At 46.2% G+C, this 18,647-nt stretch overlaps 1 protein-coding gene across 3 annotated transcripts in view; it reads right to left on the bottom strand.

Moving 5' to 3' along the window:
• The window catches only part of UGGT1 (UDP-glucose glycoprotein glucosyltransferase 1), a 1,185,714-nt gene that overhangs the window by 988,048 nt on the left and 179,019 nt on the right, over positions 1 to 18,647 (bottom strand). For all 3 annotated transcript variants that reach the window (XM_069213734.1, XM_069213736.1, XM_069213735.1), the window contains exons 7-8: positions 13,679 to 13,775; positions 12,260 to 12,338 (exon numbers count right to left, since the gene is read on the bottom strand). In XM_069213734.1, coding sequence (XP_069069835.1) covers positions 12,260 to 12,338; positions 13,679 to 13,775 — 176 coding nt within the window. The remainder of the gene's footprint in view (positions 1 to 12,259; positions 12,339 to 13,678; positions 13,776 to 18,647) is intronic.

Here is an 18,647-nt window from a genome sequence, read left to right as displayed (position 1 = left end):
GTTAAGCCATGGCCTGCTGGCGGTGCGTCCCCTGGGCTTTAGTGTTTTTTCTGTGAGTTTTGTGTTGTGACGTCTTACTCACGGTTTTCGGCGTCTGTTCGACTTCGACCTCGTCTGAGTCCGAATCCACGATGGAGAAGGTTTCTTCTTCCAAGTGTTGTTGTCCTGCCGACGCCATTTGTAGTCTTCTTGCTCTTCGGTCTCTTAACGTCTTTCTCAACCGAAACGCTCGTCAGGCTTCACAGATATCCTCTTTGTGTTCTGGAGACAAACACAAATTACAGACCAGATGCTGATCTGTATAAGGATACTTGTCGTGACATTCGGGGCAGAAGCGGAATGGGGTCCGTTCCATTAGCCTTGAAGACGCACGCGGTCGGGCCGATCAGGCCCCGCCGGGGAATCTAAAACCCCGAAGGGCCACCGGATCTCTTCCAAATTCGGTGTCTATCTGTTGTAACTAACCCGATACCGAACGCAAACAATACCGTCGAATTTTCAGAGATTTAACTAACTTTCCGAACCGAAACGCAGAGCGAAAAGGAACACATCCGAACCCGATGGCAGAAAGAAAACAATCTAAGATGGAGTCGACGCCCATGCGCAATGGAGCCGAAAGGGGAGGAGTCCCTCGATCTTGTGACTCGAAAAGACTTCTTCGAAGAAAAACAAATTGTAACACTCCGAGCCCAACACTAGATGGCGAGATGTGCACAGCATGTGTATCTGCAGCTACACATACCATCGAACACATCTATACAATAAGTTGTTTTCTATTGTAAAGGTAGGACCTACCGATCGTTCGTCTGGGTGTAGGGCCTGCTGCCAGGCGTTCTTCAGGGTGGGATCGTTGTGCTTTTCTAAAACTCCCTACAGTTGTTAGAACAGTGGCAGCCCGTGGGATGGGTTCAGGAGACTCAGGAGTTAGGGTGGTTTGGTATTTCTGTTGTTGTTCCCTCTTTTGTTTTCGTCTGAGTTTCTTTCTCAGGGGTCTTGCTTCTACCTCGGCTGTCCCATACAGTGCTTCTTCCCACCAGGCGTTGGTTATATGTTCTTGGCAAGCCTTTTCTAATAGATGGGTGAAGTTTACATAATCAGTGCCAAGGATTAAGTGCTCCCCCAGGTTTGGGATCATGCCCAGCGTAATTGTTTCCTCAGCCCCTCTCCAATTGAGTAGGACCGTAGCCACCGGATACAACTGTTGGTCACGATGGACACATGTGATCAGGACTTGGGTGTGTGGGATCCATTTTTCAGGTTTCACAAGGTCCTGTCTTACCACACTCTGGCTACACCCTGAATCCACCAGAGCTTTCCTTTCTATGCCATTAAGATAGACTGTTAGGATATATTTAGCTTTCTTATTGCCAGACCATAACACCGACCCTTCATCATTCCTATCTCCATGGGCTCTTCCGTTTCTTTCTTTAATGGACAGTTACGGGCGATGTGTCCCCATTCTGAACAGTGGAAACACTGGGGTCCAGTTGTGGGATGGCTTGGTACAGAGGAAGAGGTAGGGACGGCCCGGTCTGAACCATGCAGCATCATGGTTCGTGGCTGTATGGGTTTCACTGGCCCTGAACGGGGGGTGGTGGAGGTATATGGTTTAGAGGGGACACTGCGGAAGTCCGGGGCCCGATGGTAGGCACAAGCAAGGTCTATTGCGGTCTGATTGGTTAAGCCCGGGTGTTGTCGTACCCAATTTCGGGTGCTGGGAGGGAGAGCTTCCAAGTACTGTTCGAGTATGATGGCATCGAACATCTCCTCTTTCGTGGTCTCCGTGGGATGTAACCATTATCCCCCAGCATGGTGCACCCAGTAGTACAAAGTACGCGGAATCTCCTGGTGTATCCACTTGATCTGCCGAACCTTAGCCCTATAAAAACTTTCTTTATCTAATCCTATACGTTCTAGGATTGCCTTCTTTATCTCGGTGTAGGGGGTAACCCCTCCGGGGTTTACCGCTTGATAGGTGGCTTGCAGTTGACCAGTTAGCAAGGGAGCTATGTATTGTCCCCATTTGTCCTCTGGCCAATTGGCAGTACTTGCTACCCGCTCAAAATCCGTAAAAAAACGAATCGGGGTCCTCTTGTTCTTGGTATTTCTGAAAAACACTGCTCGGCACGTTGGGATGCACTTTGGTGTGCGCAATGGTGTCAATCAACTTTCTCAAAGCATTCTCTTGGACCAACTGGTTGTTAGCCATGATGGTGGCCTGGCTTTTCAGTGCTGTTTGCCGTGCTTCTCGCTCTTCTTTGGCTTCCTTGAGTTGTTGTTCCCAGCCCAATTGTAAGTGGTGCTGACCCACTGCCAGTTGGGCTATCGTATCCGCAAGTGTGGGTTTCTCCTCCATGGCGTCTGGTTTCGTACGACAAAATCCCACTTCTGACACCACTTGTCAACGGGTACGTCAGTGACGACATGAAGGCAGAGGAGTATGAGTTCAGGTGAGTTTTATTAATTCTTTTTATTGTGGTTTGACGTACAAGTTACATATGCTGTACTGTTCAATCTTCGTCTGACATCCACTGGACTTCAATTCTCTTTCCGTTTCTCTCCTTCTTCCAGGGCTCCCAGGAGGCACGCAAGTAGGGAAAAACAAGATAAAGCATCGGTAAAGTGCCTTTCCTTCTTCTCTGGTTCTTCTTACTCCTCTTCCCTATTTCCTATCTCTGTTTTCCGAAGCGTTTCCTTTGTTTCCTTTTCCCCTCAGTCTCCTATTTTGTTCTCATCTGTTCCTCCTTGTTGGTTCTTTGGATGTCTATCTCTCTCTCCTCACAACTTCCTGTTGTAGTGGCTTATTTCTTTTTCTGGACCCTCTTTGGTTATCCTTCTTCTCTATCTTTTTAGCCTCTTGGTGTCGCGCCGCGCGGTGCGGCGCGAGCCGAGAGCTCGACTTCGGCCGGGCGTTCGGCTCGGGCCGCGCACCGCGTTATTAAGACGCGGCGCACCCCCAGCCTCTCCTGCGCGTTTCGAGGCCCCAGATTTGCTTGGGGCCTCGTTCTTCCTTCTGCCTTTCACTGTCCCAGGGGTCTCTGAACCCTCTTACCTGTTTTTCTTCGTTTCTTTGTCCTTTCTTCTTTTTTGCAGTCTGTTGTGTGCCTTTCTTTATGTTTTTTCCTCCTTCCCAGATTCCTGTGCTTTCCCAGTATTCCTTGTTCCCTATTCTCTATGGTTCCTCTACTATTCTGTTCTATGTATTGTTTCCCTATCTAAGATGGTGTCCTTTTACTTCCTGTGGGTCACTTCCTGTTTTTTGGTATATAAGGGCTGTGTTTTTCCTCCTTCTTTGCGCTGCAACACTTTCTGCTCAGTTAGTGTCTTCGCTCCTGATTTCCTTGCCTTTTGGTTTTGGATTCAGCATTCTGTGTTTTCTGATTTTTGCTCCTTTTGGATTCCTGTTTGTTTGTTCTTGTTTTTCTCCAGGAGTCTTCCTGTTTGGAGGTTTTTTCCCCTTTTTAAGGGGTTTTTTCCCTCTGGCGCTACTTTCTGAAGGGCACGGTCTGTTCTTGGTGTCTCCATTGCCTACAGCACCGTGGCTACCAGAAAGAGTCGCCCCTTTTTGGGCCAAAGCCGAACATTGAAGATTCACGCCACCAGATCTGCAAATTCCAGGCGCAAGCAGCACGTGAGTCGTGACAGATTGCAGCGCCAAACCATTCCGACGTCCTCAAACACCATGGATAATACAGTGGCGGCTGCTGCAGATCCGGAGCAATCTCTGTTGACCACGATTCAGCAACAAGCCCAGGAATTGCAACAACTACGTAATGAAAATGCTGCGTTACGACAGGCTTTGGCCCTCCGCACCAGTGATGTTCCGACAATCTCCGCTTCTACCCCTTGTTTCTCTGGTGAACCAAGCAAGCTTCGCGAGTTCTTGGATGCTTTAACGGTGTATTTCGCCTTCCGACCTACTCAATTCTCCCACGACAGGACCAAGGTGGGTTATCTTATCAGTGCCTTATCCGGTCCAGCCTTGGCCTGGGCAACCCCGATGGTGTCCTCCAACGACCCTGTATTGTCAGACTATTCCGCCTTTGTGAGTCGCTTCAAACAGATGTTTAGTCGTCCTGGATTGGAAGCCTCCGCTGAAGAAGCCTTGTGCGACATCCAACAAGGCTCCCAAGACGTCCTGCAATATATAACCCGTTTTCGTCAGCTGGCGGCAGAGACCACTTGGGTGGAACGTACTCTGGTAACATTATTTCGTAGAGGACTCAAAGAAGAAATAAAGGATGAACTAGTGCATTCTACCAGAGCGGAAGATCTTCGTGGCCTGATGGATCAAGCACTGTCCATCGAATATCGTCTTCAGGAACGGAGATCGGAGAAGAAAAGGAGTAGAGGGTTTGCCCAGCCAAGTAGCTCACGTGCATACCTGCAGCGTTCCGAGGAACCTCGCACTCCTGCTAGAGACATCGAAGGGGAACCCATGCAGGTGGATACTACCCGAGGTCCGCTCTCTGCTAGTGAACGAGAAGACAGACGCAAGAGAGGGTTGTGCCTGTATTGTGGTTCTGCTGGTCACATGCTCCGTACCTGTCCAGTACGTCCGTCCAGGCCTTCGGGAAACGCCACCTCCCGTCCTCTGTAAGAAGGGAGGGGACGGGATCTACAGCTATACCTTCCATCAGCTCCTTTAATGACAATACAACTGCCTTGTTCATCTTTCCGGTCCTGTTACAACTTCCTGACGGTCGTCAAGAAAAGACTATGGCATTACTAGATTGTGGTGCTAGTGGTATATACATGGACAAGACGTGGGCTGCTGCTAACCTAGTTCCTACTCAAGCAAAAGAAGTACCCGAACAGGTACACACTGTGGATGGATCTTTGATATCCTCTGGTCCTGTAGACACCACTACCCTGATGTTAAGTCTACAGGTGGGAAACCATCAAGAACACATCTCCTTCGATCTTATTACGTCCCCTAACCATACCATCATTCTTGGAATTCCGTGGCTCATCAGACATAACCCATATATAAATTGGGTTACCCGGACAGTCTCTTTGTCTTCGCAATTTTGTCATGAGAACTGTTTTACTTCCGACAAGTATTGGTCTCCGAAAAGATCCTTAGCTACTGAAGGTGCCACTGGTATGTCCATTAATACGGTCCAAGGGATCCCAGACCACTATTTGGAGTTTCAGGATGTTTTCCAAAAACCGTCAAAACCTGTGCTACCTCCACATCGAGAATATGATTGTGCAATTCCATTGGAACCCGGCACAATTGTTCCTTTTGGGAGGATGTACTCCCTCACGGAACCCGAAAAGGAAGTTCTAAAGGAGTATCTGGACGAAAATATACAGAGTGGTCTTATTGTTCCATCGTCGTCTCCGGCTGGGGCCCCTCTCTTTTTTGTGCCCAAGAAGACTAAGGATCTTCGTCCGTGCCTGGATTTTCGAGGTCTGAATAAAATTACCATTAAAGATCGCTATCCTTTGCCTCTCATCAGGGACATACTGGAAGCAATCAGAGGGGCCCAACGTTTTACTAAATTGGATTTACGAGGAGCCTACCACCTTTTACGCATAAGAGAAGGCGACGAATGGAAGACAGCATTCAGGACCCCATTTGGCCATTTTGAATATAGGGTTATGCCGTTTGGTCTTACTAACGCCCCCGCAATCTTCCAGAGATTTATGGACTCAGTGTTTTCAGACCTACTGAATCAGACAGTCGTGATCTACCTAGACGACATTCTTATTTATTCTAGAAATCCTGAACTCCATACTTCCCATGTGAAACAAGTTCTTCAAAGACTTTGTGATCATCAACTATTTTGCAAACCAGAGAAATGTGAGTTCGACATGACGGAAGTCAAATATCTGGGCTATCATTTAAGTCCCACCGGCATAGCTATGGATCAAGAAAAGGTACAAGCTATCCTAGAGTGGCCTTCTCCTTCTACCATAAAAGACACACAATGTTTCCTAGGTTTAGCAAACTTCTATCGACAATTCATTCTAGACTTTGCCAGTCAGACTAGCCACATAACTCACACCTTAAAGAAGGACAATTTAAAGAAGGGGTTTGTCTGGACTGAGGCTGCTGAAGCAGCCTTTCAAAGCTTAAAGAGAGCCTTCACCCAAGCCCCCATCTTAAGACATCCAGATACCACCAAGCAATTTATAGTAGTAACTGATGCTTCTGAGAGAGCCATCGGAGCTGTCCTACTCCAACGACAAGAGGATGATGGCCTTGAACATCCTGTTTTCTATTTGTCTCATATCCTTTCCACAGCTGAACAACATTATTCCGTACTTGAAAGGGAATTATTGGCTCTGAAAACAGCCTGCCTTGAGTGGAGACAGTTTCTGATGGGTTCCAAGGAACCATTTGAGGTGAGGACAGACCACCGTAATTTACAATGTTTAAGAAATTTTGTATGCCAGAATAGTCGTCAGGCCCGCTGGGCCTTTTTCTTCAGTCAGTACGATTTTTATATTACATATATTCCAGGATCTCAAAACATTCTGGCTGATGCTCTGTCTCGCCGATATCCAGAGTGTTCTCCTTCCTCATCCCAGTATCTTCTAGAACCCAGTAAGATCATTGGAGTGGCTCAGTCTTTCCTGGAAGAAGTACAACAAGAATACGCCAACCTATCGGACCATGACATAGAAGAACTAAGACCATTATTGTACAAGAAACAAGGATATTTTTATTACCAAGACCTGATACTCCTCCCTACAAACAAGGTGCAAAAGAAAGCATTACAAATGTGCCATGATTCCCCTGTAGCTGGTCACAGAGGCATCAAAGCCACACAAGAACTACTTTCACGATTTTTCTGGTGGCCTACCTGGAAACTGGATGTGGAAAAATACGTTCAGGCCTGTCCCATATGTGCCCAAGTCAAAATACCTCACACCAGACCGGCAGGATTACTACAGCCTTTGCCTGTTCCATCGGCCCCATGGCATACTATCTCTACTGATTTTATGTGTTCGCTCCCACCATCAGCAGGAAACCGGGTTATCATGGTCACAGTGGATTCTTTCACAAAAATGGCTCATTTCACTGGCCTAAAAAAGCTGCCTACTTCTCAAGAACTAAGTCAAATATTCATAGATCATGTCTTCCGTCTCCATGGACTTCCACATACCATAATATCTGATAGAGGACCTCAGTACATCTCCCGATTTTGGAAGCATTTTTGTAAAACCCTGAATATAAATAGAGCCCTGTCTTCAGGGTTCCATCCTCAGACCAACGGACAGACTGAGCGTCTGAATCAAGGACTAGAGCAATATCTTCGATGCTTTTGCAATTCTACCCAAAGTAACTGGAGCACTTACCTCTCTTTAGCCGAGTTTTCCTACAATAACTCAGTCCATAGTGCCTCCAAGGTCACTCCCTTTTTCTGTTCCTATGGTTTTCATCCTACCTCTTTCCCTACTTCTCCACAATCCAACTCTCCTCTACCTGCTATTAACTATTTCTCCAAACGCCTTCTCCAACTCCATAAACTAATTCGATCTAATTTGTTACATACCAAGAGGTATATGAAGAAGGCTGCAGACAAGAGACGTACAACCAATCCAAATTATCATCTGCAAGATAAAGTCTGGCTCTCCTCCAAATTCTTGCCCTCACGTCTCTCTCAAAACAAGTTCACACCTCGTTACTATGGGCCTTTCCGTATTCTCCAGTTGGTCAATCCTGTCACTGTCCGTCTTCACTTACCCCATACATGGAAGATCCATCCGGTTTTTCATGTTTCTCAGCTTAAACCTTATGTGCCTGATCCTTACTCACGTCAGTTTCCTTGTCCACCTCCTGTCCTTGTGGATGATGCTCCTGAATATGAAGTGCAGGAAATTTGTGACTCTCGTCTTTTTCATAAACGACTTCAGTATCTGATTCATTGGAAGGGTTATCCTCTCAGTGAATGTTCATGGGAAGATGCCTCTTCCGTTCACGCTCCTCTTCTGATTCAACGCTTTCACCGTTTATTTCCTCTTAAACCTGGGCCTTCGGGAGGGGGACCTACTGTCGCGCCGCGCGGTGCGGCGCGAGCCGAGAGCTCGACTTCGGCCGGGCGTTCGGCTCGGGCCGCGCACCGCGTTATTAAGACGCGGCGCACCCCCAGCCTCTCCTGCGCGTTTCGAGGCCCCAGATTTGCTTGGGGCCTCGTTCTTCCTTCTGCCTTTCACTGTCCCAGGGGTCTCTGAACCCTCTTACCTGTTTTTCTTCGTTTCTTTGTCCTTTCTTCTTTTTTGCAGTCTGTTGTGTGCCTTTCTTTATGTTTTTTCCTCCTTCCCAGATTCCTGTGCTTTCCCAGTATTCCTTGTTCCCTATTCTCTATGGTTCCTCTACTATTCTGTTCTATGTATTGTTTCCCTATCTAAGATGGTGTCCTTTTACTTCCTGTGGGTCACTTCCTGTTTTTTGGTATATAAGGGCTGTGTTTTTCCTCCTTCTTTGCGCTGCAACACTTTCTGCTCAGTTAGTGTCTTCGCTCCTGATTTCCTTGCCTTTTGGTTTTGGATTCAGCATTCTGTGTTTTCTGATTTTTGCTCCTTTTGGATTCCTGTTTGTTTGTTCTTGTTTTTCTCCAGGAGTCTTCCTGTTTGGAGGTTTTTTCCCCTTTTTAAGGGGTTTTTTCCCTCTGGCGCTACTTTCTGAAGGGCACGGTCTGTTCTTGGTGTCTCCATTGCCTACAGCACCGTGGCTACCAGAAAGAGTCGCCCCTTTTTGGGCCAAAGCCGAACATTGAAGATTCACGCCACCAGATCTGCAAATTCCAGGCGCAAGCAGCACGTGAGTCGTGACACTTGGGTCTTTCTCTCTCTCTCTCTGACCCCTTTTTATGGCTTCCTGTCTCTTGTATGTTCTTCCTCTGTCTGTTGACTCCTTTTCTGTTCTCCCGTTGTCCCTTTTCTAGTTTTAGGTCATCCTCGTTTGTTTTCTCCTATTTTCCCCCTTCTTGTTTCCCCTTTATTTCCTTCCCGCTTCATTGTTTATTTCTTTCCCACTCCCCCTCTTTTTTTCCCTTCCCGCTCCTCCTCCCAGCCACATGTGTTTCCCCTTAAGCCATACTATGGATGCACCTGGGTGAGCCACGCTTCTCCTGAAGCGTAGCTGGAACCTTCGCGGTGCGCCTCCTGCGCCACTGTTGGAGCTGTGGACACCTCCGGTACACCTTCCGTCTGTTTCCAGCCTCCACTTGCGTTCTGGCTCTTCAGTGGTTGCTGCGACAGCCGTCCGTCTTCTTTCTTCGTCACTCCTGCTTCTTCCGCTCTCTCTTCCCCCCCCTCCGCTGGGATCTCCTCCTTTTCTTCGGTCCTGCGCGCGCGAACCGTTTGCCACTGCCCCTTTAGCCCTGGAAGTCCAAGGGGACTGGTTGTTCCGGTTTTCACTTCCGGGTTGGAGGTGGCAGTGGCAGCACATGCTGCCTCCTCGGACGGGCCTGGCCGCGCCGGCCCGTCACAATGCCGTTTTTAGAAAGTTTGCATTTTCTTGTCGCACCACTTGTGCATTCTGCCCGGGTCCATTATAAATGGCCCAGCTGTTGAGGGTTTGCGTGTCATTTCCAGAAAGTGACACAAAGGGGCTTAGGTAAGTAAAGGATGCCCCATTTACACTTCAAAGGGCTTTCTCTCCTTCCCACACAAAGAAATCTGATAGCAGGCTTACCCTGCCTTTTGCTGCCACCAGACAGTTTGGATACTTGACAGAGGAAGAACTTTCAGAACCAGATGTTGGGGTAGAACGCCCCCACCACCCCTCCCCCACGACACACACACACACACACACACACACACACACACACACACGCTGACACCAGGAATAAATACTGGACCACAACAGACACTCATTAGAACACTCCTGGACCTGTGGAAATTACGGAGAGGCTGCCCTACTGCAAGAGAACTTCCAAGCTGCTTGAAGGACTGACATGTTGCTTGAAGGACTGAACTGTTGTCTGAGAAAGAAGATTGGAACTGCTTGCCTTCATTCCAGACTACTCAGACTGACTGTCCTCCTGTATGAGTTACATGGACACAACAAGCTTCAGAGGCCTACCAGCAACTTCCCAGCTGACCTGCGGCAACTGGACCTGCCTTGGACCTACAGCTAGACCTGCATGAGCCCTGCTGGAGTAAGTCGTCATCCCCAAGAGGGGACCACCACCGTGAAGCTACAGTAACGACCGTTCACAACATCCAACCAACAGTTTGCGCTACAGCGGCAACCATCCACAGTGCCCGACCTGCTCTTCATACCATAGCAACGACCATCAGTGAAGCTTAGCCTCCTCTGCCATGAACTGAACTCTTCACACCAGACTCAGAAAGGAACTTATGAGGGGGAGTAATGTGGTCCCTTTATCTGACCTGGGATGCATCATGGTGGGCCTGAACTTGTGAGTTTCCCCAAGTCTAGCACGATCAGATGACTGCAAATGACGATTTGTGCTTTTAGGCATTATTTTCACTTCAAAGCATTTAAAACTGAATATCTCCAGTGCCACTGATTGGATTTTTATTGCTCTGGAATCATTTACTTTAAAAATGTACTCTATTTTTCAAACCGGTTTGGGATACTTTCTTGTGTCACTTCATTGCTATTTGTGTGATGCATAATACTTTGCAAATTGCTTCTAAGTTAAGCCTAACTGCTTCGTTCCAAGCTACGAGAGGGTTAAGCACAGGTTAATTTAGTGACTTTTGAAGTACACCCTGAAAAGCACTGTGGTTGCTGCCCGAGAGTGGGTTCCACTCCTGTTAACCAATACCCCAATTTCGTACAATCACCTAAAAAATTTATGTTATTTCTTCTGTAGTTCACCTTGAAGATTTAACATCTGCTGCTGTACGTTTTCAATGTCCAACCTACCCCTACATGTCTACCAGGAGCCAACTGTATGTTATCTAGTGGCTCAGGAGGAAAAGTTGTTGAGGCAGCAAAAACCTTCTCTAGCGGTATGATTCTGTTTTCCTACTCAATTACGGTACTTCTTTTTACAGACTTCAGTGTCAAGTTTCTGCCCTCGTGCGCATTACTTCAATAGAGCCCAGGTAAAAAAAAACTCTGAACTCGATGATGGAAAAAAGTATCTGTGATGGAATCTGTGTCCTACATATTGTAACTGTCAAAGAACATGATCATAAATGATTCAACTCATTCATGAAACAAAAAACTGAATAAGCTGCAATATTCTGAATCAAACAATAGATAGTAAGCAATTGCATGGCACATTTATCGACAAAAGAACTGTGCATCATTTATATCATGCAACTGTAATCTTGCATAAATCACACTTATTGAGCTATCCATATGTTGGCTTATATCGTTTTGGAATACTTACACCCCCCAAGAAGCTATCATACAATGTGTTTATGTAGGAGCGCAAATGTCTTACGGCAACAGTAAAATAGGATTTTGCTGTGTGAGCTTCTTTACACCAGCAACAGTCTCTTACAGAAAAGATACGGATGGGAGTGTCAAAAAATACTTTGCGGCAAGAGAAATTATGACACCTCTTGCTCCATGGTTATGTACGTGAACAGAAAGAAAGCAATAACTATCCTAAATTAAAAAGAATCAGGAAAGTCACGATAGTCAAGCAGAAGCCCACTTTTGCACAATTTTGCCATTCTACTCAAATAACGTGCATTTCTGGAGAGATGCTTTGCAACTCTGTGCATCCCCAAGTTATGCCACACATACTGAAAACAGAATGTTTCTTAACAAATCTGCAAGTACTTGAAAATAACAGCCATGTTCAGAAATCCTCCCATGGCCAAAGGACAAAAAACATGGAACATAGCTTGTCCTTCCATCTTCAAAACACTTACAACTTGTTTTATGTATTACTTGGCAATGCACTTGTTCTGGTTTCTAAGAAGTGCAAATAACTGTTGCTACTATTATCTGTTACTTTGCTGGGATGACGTTGGAGAGATTCCAGCTTGTGGCCTGCATGTCACAAAAAATGTAAGCAATAAAGCAGTTAACACACCGAATGACTCACCATGCTTGCTTGATCTTCTTTAGGCCCTCTCATGTCACTTAATGCTAAGTTCTATTCGCCCAGGTGATACCTAAACACTTACTTTTTGTTTTTAAAAGGATCGTACAAACTTTTTAAACATCATTTCCTTAAACTGGGCACGTATGGAAAAGCAAGAGCACTTACAGAAGATGTCACTGAGGAAAAACTTGCTTGCCACCAAGAAAGAATGGAGACTCTCCATTCAATGTGTGCTACTTTAATTAATCAACAGTTAGTAGGTATACCTTAGTTTGCCAAAGAGGAATCCTTGTACTTCGTCAATGGGGTCATTTTCATCTATCACTGTGGTGTTCACTTCAGTCCCTGAGAAACGCAAAGAGAAAATGCAAAGCAGGTCAGTATGGTGATAAATCCTATGTAAGACACTTAACATTTATTTCTGCCCCTTTCCTCCTTAAATTGGTAGCTACAACTAAAGAAACACAAGGCTCCACAGAGGAAGAGTGATACAGAAAGAAAAAAAAAAAAAAAAAAAAAGAGTTCCAAATAACAAACCACACACAGAGGAATACGTGTCGGGGACAGCCATGAAGAGCCAATTATCACAACCACGCAGGTAATACTGCCCCAATACACAGTACTACAACTAATGATGCATTATAAATAACCACAGAAATAGAAAGTCTTTCTAACCTGTTCTTTGCCCAATCGACCTCCTCAAATTAACCATCAGTGCAACATCCTCGTGGCAGATAATTAGAAATTACTAGGGAATAATTCTAGGCCGTCTTTCTCTGCTATTTCCTCATTCTTTCTGCACTTCGCCGCTGGAGATTTGAGCAGTTGCAACTACTATGTGACCCACATTACAAGGGGGCTGTGATTCCCGATGAGGCCAGTAATGCTTTTACCAGGCCCGTATGGAATTATGGCATCTGTATGGATACAGTAGATCTCTCATGTTTCCCACAGAGATCTCTGTAGGCAACATGAGCGGTGTGAGTAACTCAACACCCCTGATAATTTCAGTTATGATCGGTTGCAGGCCTACCATCCTCATTGAACATTTTGGACTTCCCGTAATGAGGGTTGCACAGTAGTTGTAGTCAAACAACAGCATGTTGTACATATAGGTACCTTTGCCTAGGTGGCCTATATGCATGGAGCTCCCCTGTAATTGCTGTTTTAAGTGAAGGACTGGTGTACAGTTGTTGCTGGTTGTAAGTTGTTGGTACTCGGATTATGCTGAATTTTCTGTAGTGAAAGCCATAGGTTATGCTCGGTTGTCTGTGATCATTTTTGTCATTTATATTTGATTATTCTGAAGATTTTTTATGGCTCAACACAGATTTCCAGTTAAGTCAACACTACATCTTAGAATTTAATAGGGTCCATGTATTGTGAACTCTGGGGGTTCAGAATTAACAACCACGAATCGGGTATCATTATGAAGCCATGTGAGGTATGGTAAAACTACCTCGGTAATAAACAGAGCTACATCAAAGTAATTAAAGACGTATTGGTAAAGCTAAAACTAAAAAATGATGGGCTTATGTGAGGGATGTGTGCACATCATTCAAAATATACAAGGAAGGAAAAGTTAATTACACTGACACCTATTAGAAGAATACAGGACTGGATAAGGGGTACTGCTATGTAGCTGTTTTAGTTGTTCATCAAATGTTTAATCATCCATGACTTACCTTTAACCTGTGTATCATCCTTTGCTTTGTACTCTGTGCTTTTAATGGCCAATTCTACTCCATAGCCGGAAAGGAAAACCTTTTCTTTGTTAGGATTCTGCAAGGAGAGATAAGCACTGATGAATAAATGCTGTTGAAATTAGAAGTCAAATGTGAGCACAACAATGCTAGCTCATGTGCCTACACTACAGAATGCAAATGCAAATGCAATGCACTACTCATGTTCACTGGTTATGATACACTATGTGCATTTGACAAAAGTTCTACAGTAGGCATCTCAGTTTCAGAATGACAAACTTGGGAACAAATAGAGCAACTGGGAACATATGTTTAATTGCTTTTATGTGTCTATAGGCTTCAGCAGGAAGGCATCTGACCCTCTGGTAAATGTACTGAGATCGAAGAGTTCCGTAATACCTTTATCAACTGCTACATCTCAGTTAAATGTTATCTTTTATTCCGTTATCAACCACAAATAACATAAGGTACTGGCCATGGGGACAACGTTCCTCCACCAAACAGTCCTTGAGGAAGCACGTCAATGCTGGAAAGCATCCACACAAAAGGTCTACGAGCAAGGTGACTAATCGGGGAAACTACTGTACTGGTGGCCACCAACGATATGTGGTCCTGTATCGTCCCAGAAAAACTTGATACACAAACTCCTCATACGGAAGCCTGCTGGCACTACAAGAAGTCTTTGCCACACACCTTAAACATCTGTATGTCCACAAAGATTGCCCACTGTGTGAAATACGGCCCGGTCCTTTTTGACATACCCCTAGATGCATTTAACCCAGCAGACCATAGGGCCCTAGACAGCCCAATCACAGAGGGGGAAATCAGTGAGAAGATCCAGGGAATAAAATCGGGCAGGACACTGGGCCACTGATGGGACTTTTACAGCAAATGTCTTGCAACTCACCCCATACCTACTAAACCTTTATACAGAAGCAGTGGATAAAGTTCAACCTCGCTGCTGATATGGTTGCCATAGTGGTTAGCCCCAAACCAGGTCAACCCACCAACCTCTGTCCATCTCCCTAATCAACGCATGAGTTCCAATCCTTGCTAATCTTATTGTGTACAGACTCCAGCCAATCCGCCACAGGCTGGCTCACCCAGACCAATGCTGATTCATCGTGCCAGGACGCAGCATGCTCCATTGCACCCACCGAGTCCATGTGGCTGTGGCCTGTATGAGGGAGCTTGAGGATCTGCTGGCCATGCCCCTGTTTGGGCAAGACTTCAACAGAGTGGATTAATCCTTTCTGTTTGAAGTTCTGAGAAGGATGGGTCTAGGCTCCACGATCCATAGTTACATAGGACTGTTATATTTGCGACCAAGTGCACGCACCGTGGTTAACAGACCACTGTCAGACTCTTTCACCATCCGCAGGGGTACAGGGCAGGGTTGACCATTGTCGCTGCTCTTCTTCGCCCATCTCATTTAACTGTTGACCTGATTACTGCATTGTGATGCACGGGTACGGGAATGGTGATAGACCAATCGCACAGAAGATTTGATCTCCCTTTGTGCAGATTACATCTTACTTTTTTTTTTCTCCCACTTCAGTCCTCAGGCCCCAGATGCGTGGAAATCCTTGAAATATAAGCAAAGGCCTCAGGACCTCGGGTCAACCTCAACAAGTCACAACTTTCTCCTCCCCAAGGAGGAATGAATGAGACCTCCTGGCCCACCCCAATCCCAGTGCAGGGCAGTACATTCAAATAACCAGGAGCATACATTTCTAGAGACCCGGACCAAACCCAAGACCTTAACCTTACCTCTCTAACGAACCGCGTAGTAGCGGACCTACAGTGTTGGGACTTCTTTCCCCTGCAAGTATTGGGCAGAATAGCACTGTTTAAGACGATGGTCCTCCCCCGCTACATCTAGGTGTTTCAACACGATTGCCTCCTCATTCTGCTTAGCTGGTTCCAGAATCTTGTGGCAATAGCCCACTCCTACCTCAGGTACAGGGTGCCTGCAACAAACTGCCAACAATTTAGAAAATCATCCTATCAGGATGGGGCAGGTATGACAGACCACCTTCTCTACTGAAGAACAGTACAACTACTGGTGTGGAATCAATGACTGACAGGTGGATGGGAAGATCCGGCTTAGAGAACCAAACTTTTGTTCCTGAACTTAGACCAACTGATGGGGATACTCTGATAATCCTCTTCCACATAGCCCCCCTGAGATGACTAGGGTGGTCTTCCATTGTTAGTAGAGAGCGCTAGAGTCCTGAGATTGGGTAAGGCCCTGATGCAACAAACCCCACTGTGGAGGGCTACACAATTTCAACACAACACAACTCCAAGGTTTCGCTGAAGGGGACAGGATTGGTATTACTGTCCAAGGGGACATATGGGCAGGTAGCATGATCCACTCCTTTTCATGAGCTGCAAACATAATTATCTTTGTCCACAAATACCTCCCACTGTGTCACACCCTACAAATTACAATTAACAGACCACTCCGGATATACTCCACTAGAGGCAACATTTCTGAGGAACACTGAGGAAGGGGGGTGGTACCTCCAAAATCTTCTGCATGCTTGGTGGTAAATGCCAAACACTGTTTCGCAGATGTGAATCAGAAATGGAAGAACTGGATTGGGCTACTAGAAGAGGAGGACTAAACTTTGGTGCACCTCTCACCCCAAGAGATTGCGACCTCCTTGAAGCTACGGCTCATACAACTGAACTACCTTCACGGAATGCATCTGACCCGTGGCACATCTGGCAAGTGGGACGGCAGCCAGCCTGAGATGCCCCCGTTGCCCCTGCCCAGATGCTGACTTATCATGTGGTCTAGCAATGCCCTACAACCCTCCAACTGCCGGCTACTGGTGCTGCATCACATTTAGCTTGACCCATATTCTGGGAACTCCTATTGATCTCATACCGAAACAAGCACTATTAGGGGTTTTCTACTAGGTGGGTGACTGCCGGGGAGACCGCTCTTTAATTGGGATGGCAAAAGTGGTTGCTAAATGAAATACTGCTTGGAAATGGAGATCCATGATCTAACCAACCATCCCCCAGTGGCACGCAGGCATGGACTGGTGTGCTAAACTTGAATAACCTATCTATAAGGATAGGGAGAGTCTACGGAAACGCAGGAAAATTTGGGGCAAGTGGTTTAGTTTCTATGGTTTGGGGCAGCCTGACTACCAAATGGGCAGACTGAGCAACACTGTAAAGATCCTTACATATGTGTTGGGTGGTGCATATCGTTATGTGCTACAGTTTGCCTTGTGTACATATGAAAAGAATACTAGTAACAAGCATTGACAAAGCCAATCGGTCTCACCTATAGGAGAGCTATTGGCTTAGGCAATGTGTTTTGCCATGTTGTACATCAGTGTGACTGGTGCATGGATAAAAGTTAGTGGCGTGAAGTGTCAGAGCTGAGTGGGGGAGAAGATTGTCAGAGTGGATTTGTTGGGGTGTCGTAGAGTGAAGTAGGGGAATTAGACTGTAGCAGAGTTGAGTAGAGGGGAGTGGAGTGAGGTGGAGTGGGATGGAGTGGATTGAAGTAACAGGGTGGATTTGATTGGAGTAAAGTGGGGTGGATTGTATTGGTTGACTGGGTGGAGTGGGTGGATTGGACTGGAGTGGGGTGGATTGGACTGGAGTGGGGTGGATTGGACTGGAGTGGGGTGGATTAGATTGGACTGTGGTAGGAGGTTTGGATTGGAGTGTTAGGGATAGGGTGGGGAGGATTGGAATAAAATGGAATGAGTGGGGTGGATTTAATTCACTGGATTGGAGGGGGTGACTTGGATGGGAGTGAGGTGGAGTGATTAAACTGGGGTGGATTGAAGTGGGTTGGCTGGATGGATTGGGGTAGATTTGGGTGGGCTGGGTTGGATGGATTGGAGTGAGGTGAATCAGGATGGGGTAGGGTGAACTGGATTGGGATAGTGTGTGGTGGATTGGAGTGGGTTAGGGTTGACTGGATTGGTTAGTGTGTTGTGGATTGTAGTGGGGTAGGGTGGACTGATTGGGATAGAGTGTGGTGGACCAATGTGGCGAAGGGTGGATTGCGATAGAGTGTGGTGGAATGGAGTGGGGTAGGGTGGATTGGATTGGAGTGGGTGGATTACACTGGGATACAGTGTGGGGGATTGGGGTCGGGTAGGCTGAATGGACTGGAGTGGGATGATTGGAGTGGGGTGGAGTGAAGTGGACTGAAATTCTGTGGGGTGAATTGGGCTGGGATAGGTGCATTGGATTGGGGTGGGGTAGACTGCATTGAGGTGAGATGGATTGGATTGGTATGGGGTCAACTAGATTGGCATGGTGGGGTGAGATGACGTGTGATGGACTATGTAGGAGGCTGGCCTGGCTTGTAGGTGGGTACCAAAGGTACTTACACCTTGTGCCAGGTCCAGTTATCCCTTATTAGTAGAATAGAGGTGTAGGTGTTTCTAGCAGCTTAGGCTGATAGAAGGTAGCTATGGCAAAGCAGCTTAGGCTGAACTAGGAGACATGCACAGCTCCTACTATACGACTTATATCATATGCACAATATCATAAGAAAACATAATACACAGAGTTACTAAAAATAAAGGTACTTTATTTTTATGACAATATGCCACAAGTATCTCAGTGAGTACCCTCAGTAAGAAGGTAAGTAATATACACAAGTTCTATGTACACAAACCACAAATAGGTAAGTAAGAGTCAGAAAAGTAATGCAAACAGCGTAGAATTACAATAGGTTGCAATAGGCAAACATAGGTCTAGGGGCAACACAAACCATATACTCCAAAAGTGGAATGCGAATCACGAATGGACCCCAGACCTATGGGAGCTTGTAGAGGGTCGCTGGGACTGTAATAAAACAGTCAGGGTGTCCAAGATATCCCACCCCAAGACCCTGAAAAGTAGGAGTAAAAGTGCACCCCAAAAGAGCACAATAGTCGTGATAGGAGGAGATTCTGCAAGAACAACA

Source organism: Pleurodeles waltl, chromosome 11 (assembly GCF_031143425.1).
Source record: "Pleurodeles waltl isolate 20211129_DDA chromosome 11, aPleWal1.hap1.20221129, whole genome shotgun sequence".
Classification (NCBI taxonomy): Eukaryota; Metazoa; Chordata; class Amphibia; order Caudata; family Salamandridae; genus Pleurodeles; species Pleurodeles waltl.
This window is presented reverse-complemented; position numbering and strand designations above follow the sequence as displayed.